General features: G+C 31.7%; 2 protein-coding genes across 2 annotated transcripts; one reads left to right on the plus strand and one right to left on the minus strand.

Moving 5' to 3' along the window:
* Positions 1-606: 606 nt before the first annotated feature.
* On the minus strand, positions 607-3,415 carry LOC111799814 (zinc finger CCCH domain-containing protein 29-like). Its single transcript, XM_023683296.2, has 2 exons — positions 3,256-3,415; positions 607-2,945 (listed from the first exon to the last, which is right to left on the minus strand). Exon 2 carries the CDS (start codon positions 2,934-2,936, stop codon positions 876-878), a length of 2,061 nt encoding a protein of 686 aa, XP_023539064.2. The 5' UTR covers positions 2,937-2,945; positions 3,256-3,415; the 3' UTR covers positions 607-875.
* A 7,751-nt stretch (positions 3,416-11,166) lies between these two features.
* On the plus strand, positions 11,167-13,449 carry LOC111792586 (jasmonate-induced oxygenase 2-like). Its single transcript, XM_023674099.2, has 3 exons — positions 11,167-11,747; positions 11,849-12,179; positions 13,030-13,449. The coding sequence occupies exons 1-3, from the start codon at positions 11,245-11,247 to the stop codon at positions 13,276-13,278; spliced, it is 1,083 nt and encodes a 360-aa protein (XP_023529867.2). The 5' UTR covers positions 11,167-11,244; the 3' UTR covers positions 13,279-13,449.
* The last annotated feature ends 45 nt before the right edge of the window (positions 13,450-13,494 follow it).

Below are 13,494 nucleotides of genomic sequence, written 5' to 3' on the forward strand. Positions count from 1 at the left end.
ACTTTGGAGAAAAATATCTGGTTTTGTGAATGTGTTGGTACCCATTGAAAGATTTTGGAGTAGAAAAATGTGATGGGCGGCTATGAAAAGGAATAAATTAGGTTACGAAAGTGAAGAAGCAATGGGCCCTCCACCACCCATTTCAGACAACCTCAAAGCTGTCCTAATCCTAAACAATATATTAATAATAACAGCCAACCCTTTCAGCTTACCTTGCTGTCACTCTTCTGGTTCTGTCTGTGCCTGCCTGCCTCTGCCTGCCCTCTTCCTTCCCCATCCCTCCATTACATCTTCCCTCTATTTCCACTTCTCCTTCTTTCTTTACTTCCATTTTTCTAACTTGTGGGTCAATCATTCAGCCTCAACTCATATGGTTTCAAGTAGGAAGGTCGGGTTCAGGCTCCATCTAGAGAAGAGTTTCGACCATCTGTGTTTGTAACTTCAAACGAACCCAAAATCGATTGGGGAGGAGAACAAAGCAGGAGTAGAAACATTTCACTGGCGGACTCGTTTTAAATTTTTTTGAAGAAAAGCTCCAAAGGAATGAATTAGAACGCTACGAGATCGTAAAGATAGACAGACATTCACGTTGTATGAGCCCCAAAATGGAGAAAATAAATTAACAAATATAATATAATACAGTGAAAAGAATACAAAGGTATCTTATTCATCTGATTATCACATCAGATTGTTACTGATCTGTTTGAAGATCCATCGAGACCCCATTACTAGAATTGCCTCTACAACAATTCGCTCTTTACTACTACTACTATGACTACCTTTAAACTTTAGTTTCCGTAATCAAATATTGAATGAAATGTGAAGAACTTGATACTGTTAGCATATTGAAGAGGAGGAATCGTAGCAGCTGTTGTTTATGCCACTGTCTGCTCCTGCTCTGCATACAACTGCTGCTCCATCCAGGACGGGAGCATCTCGTTGATGTCTCTTTTGAGGTTGTATGCTCGTTTCTCCGCACCGAACATTCCGAACCTGTCCGAGGGAACATCTTTCACCAAGGAGTTAACCCAAGAGACATCAGGCTCCTCTACTGGTGAAGCGAACGTGGGGGTTCCCATGCTGTTGTTTCGGATCCCGAACGAGGCAGATTTCTTGAGTTTGTTGAGATCGTTGCCGTGCATTCCCCAGTCTAGTTTGCCATCGGGCGAGTTCCAATCTGAGAGATGGGAAGACATTGTAGATGCAGAATTTGCAGCTCCAGTAAGCCCAGGATGGCGGGTCACTGCAGCTCGATCGATGAAACTCTGGCTTCGTTTTGCAAAGGCTGCAGACCTTGAGTTCATCACAGCAGCTGCCACTGCACTTGATGAATCAAAGCCAAATGAAGAGGGTTTCTTTACAGGTGAGGATGATAAGTTAGCTGGGTAACTCGCACGGAGTTGGTTCATGTTTTGGCGCATCTGCAGCCCGGTTGGAGATTGAACTTGAGCCGAGATTGGCGTTTTTAGCGACGAGCCCTGCAACTGAGACAACAAGGAAGAATCTAATGATCCAAACATGTCATCAAGGTTTGATGGCTTCAACTCTGCGCTCCTGCTTATGTCTGCACTCCAGTAAGAAGGAGCGGAGAGCCGGGATATCTCGTCGATCAACTGTTGTTGATGTTGCATTTGGCTCACGTTCTTTTCTAATCCAAGTAATTCCATCTCTAAATCCAAATCTCTTGCACTCAAGGTCGCCTTCAACCGACTACCAGGGAGCTGCAGAGCAGGAGGAGTAAGGTTAATCTTGTTCTGCCACAAGTTCCCATTTTTAGGGGAAGACACCGATGCTAAGGGAGACATGGGAGGCGTTGAAGCAGTCGGCAACGACAACGACGATGAACCAAGAGCCAACGGGCTCATGGTAGACATATCTGCAGCACTGCTTGAAAGAGACCTAGGCGAAGGCATGCCTGAGCCAGTCGATGCATATACAGGGCGCAACTCATCAGGTCTGTGAGCAAAGAAGCAGACCTTCCTTCTGCAGCCAGTCTCATCCTTGCAGAGCCGGGTTCGGTATTGAGCAGGGTGGAGCCAAGACTCAAAGACACCATGTGCATACTCACAGGAATCTCCCTTAGGACAAGCCCCCTTTCGGAATTCAGGGCACGGGACGCAACTATAAGGGTACTTCTTGGGGTCTCTACGCCTAGCATTCTCGCCAGGATGAACGAAAGGACACTCGGTCCAATCGTGCGAATACGCCCTCGAACAAGGCTTCACTTTGAAAGTATACATCCTGAAATCATCAGTGCCATATATCCCGCTGTTGATGTCGGGCAGCGATATATCAACGGGATACTCTTTCTTGTCACTTCCTTCTTTCGCAGACAGGGAAGCTGAGATCTTCTGCTGGTCTTCTTCTAGGAAAAGGCTCAGATCACCTACCCCAGCCATACCATCTCCTCTCAACAACATCTCCATAGCTTTCCTTCCTGAATAACACACCATCCTGCAAGCTGAAACAATCAAATCAACAGGTTTTCTCCCGTTCGCATCGACGCAATCAACGTCAGCCGATCCGTCGAGCAAGAGCTTGATGGTTTCAAGGGAAGAACCAGAGCCACCAGCAGAGGCACAGTGAAGGGCAGTGGTCATATCTGATCCACAAGCCCTGTTGATATCAACCTTGCCTGTCTCAATTAAGTATTTGACAACCTTAGAGCTTCCATACATAGCAGCGATCATAAGTGGAGTTCTTTCTTCAAAACCCATCTTCTTTGACCCAATTCCTCTTCCATACCAGCAGCTTGGTTCATCAACATCCAAATCCTTTTCTTCCACCTCTCTCTTAAACCCATCTACATCATCAGAGGCTGATAGTTCAAGCAAGATCGAATTCGCAGAGAATAAAGCTCCATCTCTAAGCTTCTGAAACTTAGATTCCATGGCGGAATTCGAGAAAGCAACTTTATTCTTTGAGCCACTGCACATATCCAGCTCCTGCAAGATTTTAACCCGCAATAATCAGAAAACGTATACAAATCACACGTTTGAAAGATGGGGTTGTAAGCAAAAATCATTTTGTAAACGCAATCAGTTTAATCCGCCGACATGAATTTCTAAACTTCCTTCCTTCTAGAGAAACCCAAAAGAAGAACAAAGATGAAAATCACTCAAACCACGCAAACCCGCAAGCATAAACTAAAAAATTAAGAGAAACCCAGATCGATTGAAGGAAAACCCATGTGGAAAAACACAAAGATGAAGGCAGAAAAGGGCTGGATTGAAGAGGAGCAGAAGATGTTGGTACCTGGAAGTAGATTGAAGAAACAAGTTGAATGGTTGAATCGAGAAGGCCTCGATTTGGAGAGGGAGTTTGAGATGCTAAGAATGGAAGAAGTGGGGGTTTTATTCAGGCGATTAAGAAGAGGGAGAGGGTAAAGAGAGAAAGAAAGGGGGAAGAAGGTGCGACTTTTCTTCGCAGCGGCTTCAGCAGTCAAAGTCAAAGCAGAGTGAAAGGCAAAGGAGAGAAAAAGGCCCCACTTTGGCTATCCAAATTCGACCCAAGTCGCGGAAATTCAAATGAAACCCAAATGAAATTCGAAATGAAGATGAAATTGGAATTGGTTTATGATTATGATCTTTTATTATTATTATTATTTTGGGTGATGAAAGCGATGGTTGACGCGTCGAGAGTGTTGTGGTTCAGCCATTTGGGTGGGTGACAGAATTTATCCGACTCAGTCTTCCACTCATCGGATTTTGTCTTTTTGCTTCTCTAAATTCAATTTCAATTTCTTTTTCCCTTTAATTATAACTTTTTTTAAAAGTTGTTTCCATCAAAATTTTTTTTTTTTTTTTTTTTTTTTTTTTGGGTTTAGAATTAATTTTCCTCGTGGAGAAGACTAACATTGACTCACTAAAGAAGTTCACGGATCAAAAAGGCTTCTCCAATCTCCTAATCTCCTATTCTAGTGGAATCGAGGCAGAGATTCTTAGTAGAAAATTTGTGGGATCAAATTTTACCAATAATTTTTTTATATATTTTTCTTTTAAATTATTCCTTTCAAACTATTTGAATGGATCTATAAATATAATTAATACAATTATTAATTTGAGGTGTTAATTGAAGTAACAAGTATAAATTGATTTTTTTTTTGGAGTGAAAAATTCAACCAATAATTACTGTCTTGTCTTGTTTATTGAGTCATGTTCAAATTGATTTTCTTTGATAAAGTTGACAAACACTCATCTTTTAATTATCAATTTAAAACTTTTGATTCTCTCTAATTAAAATCTTTAATTACAGTTTGTTCTTTCCATGGATCAATTTTCAATCTTCTCCCTTTGACTTTCAAATGCTCCATTTCTTTCTTTATTTAAAAAATATATATATATATATATATATATAATAAAACCCTTTAAATAACAAGTATAATATAACTTCAAAAAAGTAAATAAATAAATAAATATATATATATATATTAAGATGAAGAGAAGAAGTAAAGGGCAGGAAAGGATTTATTATAAAGAGAGGAGTTTCCAGAACGCTTTTTCTCATAGGTCAAAAGGGAAGGACACAAGTAGTGGCATAGCCTTTCGGCATATTGACACTTATGCCCCTCGACTTTCAAATCCCTCATTATATTATTCATCAATTTTTTACAACCTTATTCCGGTCCACCCTTTCCCCAGGGGTCTAAAGGCCCTTGCTAAGCACACCGTCCGGTGTCTAGTTCTAATACAATTTGTAACAGCTCAAATCCACTGCTAACAAATATTATCCGACCTTTATCGTTTTTAGCTTCACGATTTTAAAACGTGTATGATAGGGAGAGGTTCCACACTCTTATAAAGAATGTTTTGTTTTCTTTTTGTAAAAGCTTACGCCCTCTGCTAACAGATATTGTGCACAACCAAATATGTTTTATTTTTTAGTTCTTATAATAGAGTCACCGAAAAAGGAAGCACGCTTAGTTCGGGCAGGTACTAATTATCAATTTTTTTTACATGTGGTTTCGTTTTATTCATATACTTTTCTCTTATTCAGACGTCACATATTGTATTTAATAATAAAATGAATTAACTGAAACTATAGATTAGAAAGAAAATTGTTATTTTTTTAATGATAGAAAAGAGTTATTTTACAAGTAGCAAAATCATTACTATAATTACAAAATAGTAAGAAATTTTATTTCTTTACAAATATAATAATAAATAATTATTGTATCATTTTAAAAAATTGAATAATTATTATTATATTAAATTAATTGTACAATTATTAAATATCTTGTTTGTTAAGATGGAAGATACACATTGTTTTAATTATTTATTAAAAAAAGTATTCTACAAGGCAGAATTATATAAATAATCAAATTGATGCAACACATAAAATATTTAGTATATAATTACTTAATTTATGGGATAATATATTTTTAATAATTATCAACAGTATGACATTGAGTCTAATTTAACCTATTACAAAAAAAAAAAAAAAATATATATATATATATATATATATATAATTTTATAGAAAAACAAAAGTTTATTAAATTTTTGTCATTTTTAATAATAAACTTATACACAAGCAATTTTGTGGTATTACAAGACATTCTCATCATGATTGAAAAACATGTTTCAAAGAAATATGATTATGAATACATAGAAAAATGCAAGATTATTATATAGTTTGGTATGCAACCACAAAATAAAATAAAAAACGATTAAAGTTTTGTAATATTATCATCGACAAAAGTTGTATCGTAAACTAATTATGTGTTACCCATTTTTTCTTAAACTAATAATTTAGTATAAACTTTATGTAATTATTATAAATTAACTCACGAAAAATTTAAACGAACAATAACATAATAATAAAAACGTAGTCTTATATAAAAATAATTATTAATGTGATATATTTTAATAAGTGGTTGAAAAGATAACATTATAAGACCATTATCTTTGACTATGATAATTTATGTGTTTATTTTATGCCTAGTTGCTTTTGATAATGACAATCTTTTTATAATATATTGTATTATCTACGATTTCTTTGAATAAGATAACGACGATGGTCCCAACATTCGAAGTTTTACTTTGATGTCTTGTATCTCAAGTTCGAACTAGGATTTAAATTCTAGGTTCAACACGTGACGATCCTAACATTACTTGTACACGACTAGATTATCTACTAGAGTAAGACATGTCTTTTTAGCCGGTTTCTTTTGAATTTTTCCATAAGATCGCCTAATATAAGGATACACATTGTTGGTATAAATAGTAACTATTAATTTTTTTTGGTTTTGGTTAATTTCATGTACCTCCCTTTTACTCGGGACTTAGGCTAGCCCATGGGCTGGTAGGTAATGCAATAGATATTACTGGCCCAATAATTAGTGACGCCTAGACTTATTTGGGTCATGTCTACTTTTTATGTTGGGCCTCTTTTCTTTTCTTCGGTCTTTTCCTGCCTTCAGCCTAAGGCCCATTAATTATAGTACTTGGGCCCAACTAAGCCCATTAATTATAGTACTTGGGCCCAAATAAGCCCATTTATTGGAATGAGACCAAGTTTGAATTCATTGTCCCTATTTTATTTTATTTTTTTATATTAAAAAACATGTCGTCGTTAAATCTTTGAAAAAAAAATGGATAATTTTAAATATTGGGATTTTTTTCCCTTATGCGGTATCACTTATCTCAAAAAAATAATAATTTAATCAGAAAATATATATTGTAAATACACTGATTGGGCGCTGAAAGAGATAGGGTTTTTTTTTTTTTTTTTTTTTTTTTTTTTAATTGGATAATTTTAATTGAAAATAAGTAATCAAAAGATGAGATCAATTTAATGTCATTGCTTAGGTCGTCTATTGTTTTCTCTATATAAACAAAATCAAATAGCCCAAATAGCATTAAACTAATTTAAATTAATTTAGGACCAATATATATATCGAAAAATTTGAATATCTAATTTCATACTTTACTTTTAAAATAATATTTTGTTTAGTTGTAATTTTAATAAATTTTAATATTTTTACACACAATTTTATTATTATTATTATTTTTTATTATTATTATTTTGTCAATCGCTTTAAAAGTAATTCTTAGATAAGGTGGGTAGGTGTCGACTCAACCGTCATAAAAATATAAAAATATAAAAAATGTATTAATGACTCAATTAAAATGATTTAATGGTAATGAACTCAAATATAATTGCTTTTATATTTATAAATTAATTAGTTAATAAATTTCTTAGAACAACTTTTTTTAAAAAAAGTTGAAATTACTTTGATTTTAAACAAATATGTGGATTAGTTTCTTAAAACAAGATTATAAATCTGACATTTACTTGTTTAAAAGTTTTTTTTTAATATTTAAAAATTATTACAAACAACCCTTCTATCTTAACTCCATATTTACCCTGTAATTAATTATTAATTATGTTTTCGAACGAGTTCTTTTGGAATTTATTCAATTCTTATAAAATTATTCTAACTTTTTTTCTTTTTGTATAAGGAATAAATATAATCTAGGTATACTTTTTCGTGATTTTATAATGACATTTTTTATGAATATAATATAAAAAAATAATATCAATTTAAACATAGCTCAAACATAATACTTGTGGTCTAATCTCCCATCTTATTATTATTTTGATCGAAAAAACTTTAAGAATTCTTCTATTCAATCCATTGTCAAATAAACGATAGTTGGAAAAAAAATAGTATTATAATCAAGGATTAATTTATTTCATTTATTGTAATATTCATAAAAAAAAAAGGTGTATATATATTTTTATTTATTTATTATTTGGGGTCTTATAAGTAATTATAAAAATGAAATAATAATTCTAATTTACATATAAATATATATATCTTCTGTAACTTAGTTTGAAAGCAAAAACAACTTAGTTATTACTTTAAATATATTTAAAAAAAAAATTATTATAAAAATATCCATCGATATTTTAATGCTTAAGTTTCTTTATTCTATAATATATATTTCTCTCCTTTTTAGAGAGAATTACAACTCAATCAAAGCTGTGAGAATTTATTCTATTATGAATAATATTTAATTAATCTCATTTAAATTAGGGTAAAGTTTAACTCTTCCTTTATTAACTTTTATTAATCAACATATTCTGTTAAACCCAAAGATTAGACTAATTAATATTCCCTTTTAAATGCTTTTAGTAATTATAATCTATTTTTAATTTTTTAAAAACTAAATAATATTACTTAGAAAAATGCATAATTTATACATAAAATTTTAAAATGATATTATACTTTAAATTTATTGTTTTCACAAATTAATTTAAGCTATAATAATAATAATAACAATAATAATAATAAACAGAATTCATAAATTTTTAATTTATTGGACATTTATCGATCTTTATGTTTAAATAAAAAATGGAGAAATCTATTCTTTAAAGTCCGTAAGGGTAAACTCGTAATGTCATGTTTATTCATTTATTTATTGAGGAATAATAATTAACTGCGCCAGTTGCAAATTAAAGTCGACGGGCATTGAAGTTTATAATTAATTAATTAATTAATTTAAGTCTGCATTTTTGTTTTATTATTATTATTCCTTTGACAAACTTATTTTGTGTGGATATTTGTGGGAATTTTTTAAATTCTAAATTAAAAATCAAACCAAACGGCGCAATGTGTGGACGGTAGCGTCCAAAAGCACGAGTTATAAATGTTTTAATTCTCTCTCTTTTTTTTAGTTTACGTATTAAAATTCTATTTCTTATTTTGTATTAGTCAATGCAATTATTTCCCATTAATAAATTTATTTTTTATATTTTAAACAAAACTCTTCTATTCTCTGAAAAAAAAAAATGTTAAATTACATGTTCAAAATTTTAAATTTTTATTTATTTAATTTAAGAAATTAAAAAAAAATCATAGATTATATCTATAATTGACAGAAAAAAAATTTATAGATCAATTATGGTTAAAACTTTATTAAAAAAATTAAACGTTAAATTACAAATTTTGTCTTTAAATTTTCAGATTTGTGTTTATTTAATTGATGAACTCTCGAAATTATAAATTTAATACTTAAAATTTAAAATTTAATCCGTACATTTACAAATACTTTAGATACAAAATTGAAAATTTTAGATTCCATTCCACATAAAATTTAATTTTATATTCAACCCTTTAATTAACTTTTTTTAAAAAATTGATTTTTGTATGAATCTATAAAGAAAAAAAAATTAAAAATTAAGATACTGTGATGAGGAAGCCCACCAGAGAAAAAGAAAAAACCTTAAGGAGAAGTCCGAAAAGAAAAGTCAAAAGATTAAGTATATAGATAGTACTGATTTCGTTGCGTAATTTTAGAAACCGTAAAATTAACGATGATACTAACAAGCCAAAGCCGAACGATTGAATTTGGATTTGTAGCAATTGAAAGTTTAAATTGCATTTAATAGGGTCCTTTTAATTCAACCAATACATTTCATACACGAGAAATGCCTAAACCTTCTGAATGTCAACCTACGACATAATTCTTAAATAATATAGGTAAATAAAATTCATTACAAAAAATTTATAATTTCGAAAAACTTAAATCAATTTTTACATCTTATTTCTATAGCCTTCTATGAATGCTTTAAATCTTATTTGGAAATACTCACATTATTTGTTTTTTTTTTTTTGAGGGAAACAAATAATTTTTTAATAAAAAAATTAAAGATATTTTTGTTTCTTCTGTCTACTTCTTTATAACTAAAGCTTTAATCATTTCACAGAATTAATTAATTAATTTTTTTTAACAAAAAGTTAAAACTCTAAATTAATAAATATTTTTTTTTTAGAATTAAAAATTAAAACATTGAAATACATGCCTAACTTATTTTATATTCCGAAAATTCTATTTATTTTTAAATATGAACCATGAAAAGATTTTTCAAATCAAGATTTTAAAAAAATAATGTCTAAAATTACTTAAATAATAAAGTATTTGTCCAACCATTTATAATATTGTTTATAAACAAATTTTATTGCAGAGTCCAAAAACATTTTAAAATTATAATTTTAATGATTTGTTTAATGGAATAAATTATAAAAGAAAGACAAATATATATATATTAAATAATAATAAAAGACCGAATCCATCCAAAATGATATCCGTATTTATTAATATTTAAAGAATATGAAATTTTGATTTCTGCGTGTCGGCCATGTCAATTTCCGTTGCCCCATCAACCACCCACAATTGTAAAATCCCCAAAGTACCCTCCATTTAGAAAAAAAAAAAAAAAAAAAAAAAAAACTGACTTTCCTTTTTTGCCCACAGATTGCCCCCATAATATTCACGTTTCTTAATTTAATCCAGTCATTTCCCACTTCTTTCACCGCGACCTAAACCTAAGCCTCATCCCTCGCCTTCCCTACGTTTTTACTTTTATGACCTTTCATTAACTCCCTTTTTCTCCTACTTTCCACTACTTGTCGCCTACATTTATGTCTTTTTCTTTCTTTGTTTTTTTCCTTATGTTGTCCGAATTCAATCGGAACCACATCATTTACCGATGGTGCAGAGTGTCCGTATGACTTCCATGAAGAAAAAAAACAAAAAAAAAAAAATCTCCAAAAACGTTTTTGATTATTTCAGCTTCTAATTTTGAATATATAACAGAACTACGCGTAGCAAATAGTAAAATATAACGTATATTATATTAACCACGTGGGTATAACTTCAAATTCGATTTATCTAATACAACATCAAAAACCAACTAACACAAATCTAAAAAAGAGTCGTACAAAGTTTTTTTTTTCTACATGAATATCACAACTCGAACAAAAAAGTATGGAAAAGACACAATTCGATCCGTTAAACAATGAGGAATCATACTACAATAAATAAATTTTATAAGATTTAATTATCAAAGTGCGAATCTAACGAAAAAAGAATATATTAATAAAAAAAAATAAAGTCATTCGGGGTGTGATTTTATTTATTTATTTATTTATTTATTAATGAATACAGATATATACATATTCTAATTAATTGAATCCTACCACATCAAATAAACTTTTATAACATATAAATTAGCAACGTGGAGAATATATTAAAAAAGAAAAAGTCAGATTACCCTTCTCTTATATATTTTTTAAAAAAGTATTTTTTTTTTTTGTGTGTGTATAGATATATATATATATATATATATATATAGTGATTCATCGTACGTGGTTGGGCTTAAAAAGCTATACGGTAAGGATTATAATTTTTATAAATAGAGATCAACCTTGGAATTCCAAGAGCCTCCTTGGCCGTGATGACTAACCTCGACCAAGACTGGCCCGAACCCATAGTCCGTGTCCAATCCCTCTCCGAGAGTGGGTGCCCCGTCATCCCTAGCCGTTACATCAAGCCTCCGACGGACCGTCCGACTGCCTCCGCTGCCGCCTCCGACGCCGTCAACATCCCAATCATCGACGTCCACGGCTTCTGTCTGGACCAAGACGAGGCACTTCGAGACACCATTCTGAGGCAAGTCTCGGACGCCTGCCGCAATTGGGGGTTCTTCCAAATCATCAACCACGGCATCAGGGCTGAGCTTCTGGACAACATCCGGCAAGGGTGGCATGATTTTTTCCAGCTGCCGGTGGAGATTAAACAAGGCTATGCTAATAATCCTAGGACTTATGAAGGGTACGGCAGCCGCCTTGGTGTTCAAAAAGGAGCTATTCTTGATTGGAGTGACTACTTTTTTCTTCACTATCTTCCTCCTCACCTCAAAGACCACAATAAGTGGCCCGCCGCCCCGCCTTGCCTGAGGTACGTAATTCAATCCAATCCAACCGGACCCATTTAATTAATTTAAAATTTATGAAGGGATTTATAGTTTTTTTTTTTTTTTTTAAATTTTTGAAATGCAGAGAATTGATAGAGGAGTATGGGGAAGAAGTAGTGAAGCTAGGGGGAAGATTGTTGAAGCTTTTATCGCTAAATTTGGGGCTTCAAGAAGGGTATTTGCGGAATGCGTTTGGAGGAGAAGACGTAGGAGCTTGTTTGAGAGTGAATTACTACCCAAAATGCCCCCAGCCGGAGCTGACCTTGGGGCTCTCGTCCCACTCCGACCCCGGCGGATTGACGCTACTACTTCCCGACGATCAAGTCGCCGGACTTCAAGTTCGCAACGGCCATAAATGGATCACCGTCAAACCAGCTCCCCATGCTATTATAGTCAATGTGGGCGATCAAGTTCAGGTTTTTTCCATTCATTTACTCTTACAAATCATTTTTTTTTTAATAAATTCCATAAATTAATAAAAATATCTTTAAAATTCTATTTTCTTTATTAAATTTCATTAATGCCTTTTTAACTTTTTAAAAATATTTAGAAATATCACATCAAAATTTAAAAGCATTTATAAAAAACAAAAATTAATAGAAACTCGTTTATCCTCTTCTCATAAATAATCTATTTTTAAAATTCTAAGGATACTGCGGAATCTTTTAAAACTTTTGTCTAAAAGTTTAAAAGTACTAATATTACTTTTCAATAATTTTTTTTTGAAATGTGGTCAGAACGGTTTCATCCAACTACAGTAAGAATAAGAATAAAAATGTATTTTTGAAAAGTTGAAAACTATTTTTATTAATAGTTTTTATTTAAAATTAGTATAACAATATTTTAAAATTTTTATTATTTTTTAATTTAGGGATATTATTAAACATTCCAATAAGGTATTTTTATTATTTTGGGGGTAAAAAATAATAATATATGGCCTGAAAAAGAAAAATGTTTGTGGAGGTGTGGTTATTGTCAGCTGCACATGGAGGGGTCTTTGTTTGGTTGGACCATTCTTTTCATTTTCTAGAAAATTTGGGTCATCTTTTAGAATGGGAAGGACCAAAATTGTTCCTTTTTGTCCTTACGCAGTACCTCCACCTGATAGCAAATTTGTATGCTAGGTTCATCAAAGGGTCCTTTGTTTGAGCCCAAATGGTCGACAATTACTGACTCAACTTTTAATTCAACATACTATGTGATTCTGTACGTTCAAATCTCTAAAAAGCTATGAAATTAAGATATTTGCCTTTTTGCTTTTAACAGGTTCTAAGTAATGTAATATATAGAAGTGTGGAGCATAGAGTGATTGTAAATTCGAAGAAAGAACGAGTTTCATTGGCTTTCTTTTACAATCCAAAGAGCAACATTCCAATAGAGCCAGCAAAAGAGCTAATAACAGAAGATAAACCCGCGCTTTATTCTCCAATGACTTTCGACGAATACAGACTTTTCATTAGGATGAGAGGTCCTCAGGGTAAATCCCAAGTAGAGTCATTAAAGTCCCCGAGATAACCCACCATTCCCTATGCTTTTCCTTTCAATTTTGTTTACTTGTAAATTCATTAAAAAAAAATAAAAAATAAAAAAATCCCATTGCTCCTTCTAGATAAATGTACATCTTTGGTTCATAATGTTTAACCTAATTAATTAATGTATGTTTAATAAAATTAAAGTTATTTGATCGTTCAAATTTGGTCCATTTTAATTCTAAACTTTATTTTTTTTTTT

Source organism: Cucurbita pepo, chromosome 1 (assembly GCF_057944985.1).
Source record: "Cucurbita pepo subsp. pepo isolate OVF chromosome 1, ASM5794498v1, whole genome shotgun sequence".
In the NCBI taxonomy this organism is placed as follows: domain Eukaryota; kingdom Viridiplantae; phylum Streptophyta; class Magnoliopsida; order Cucurbitales; family Cucurbitaceae; genus Cucurbita; species Cucurbita pepo.

What these genes read in the sequence shown, in the direction of transcription:
- LOC111799814 (XM_023683296.2), bottom strand. Translation starts at nt 2,936, where the DNA reads ATGTGCAGTGGCTCAAAGAATAAAGTTGCTTTCTCGAATTCCGCCATG.
- LOC111792586 (XM_023674099.2), top strand. Translation starts at nt 11,245, where the DNA reads ATGACTAACCTCGACCAAGACTGGCCCGAACCCATAGTCCGTGTCCAA. An exon ending in GCCGCCCCGCCTTGCCTGAG is followed by an intron (nt 11,748 to 11,848) that starts GTACGTAATTCA and finishes TTTGAAATGCAG; the next exon opens with AGAATTGATAGAGGAGTATG. An exon ending in ATGTGGGCGATCAAGTTCAG is followed by an intron (nt 12,180 to 13,029) that starts GTTTTTTCCATT and finishes TGCTTTTAACAG; the next exon opens with GTTCTAAGTAATGTAATATA.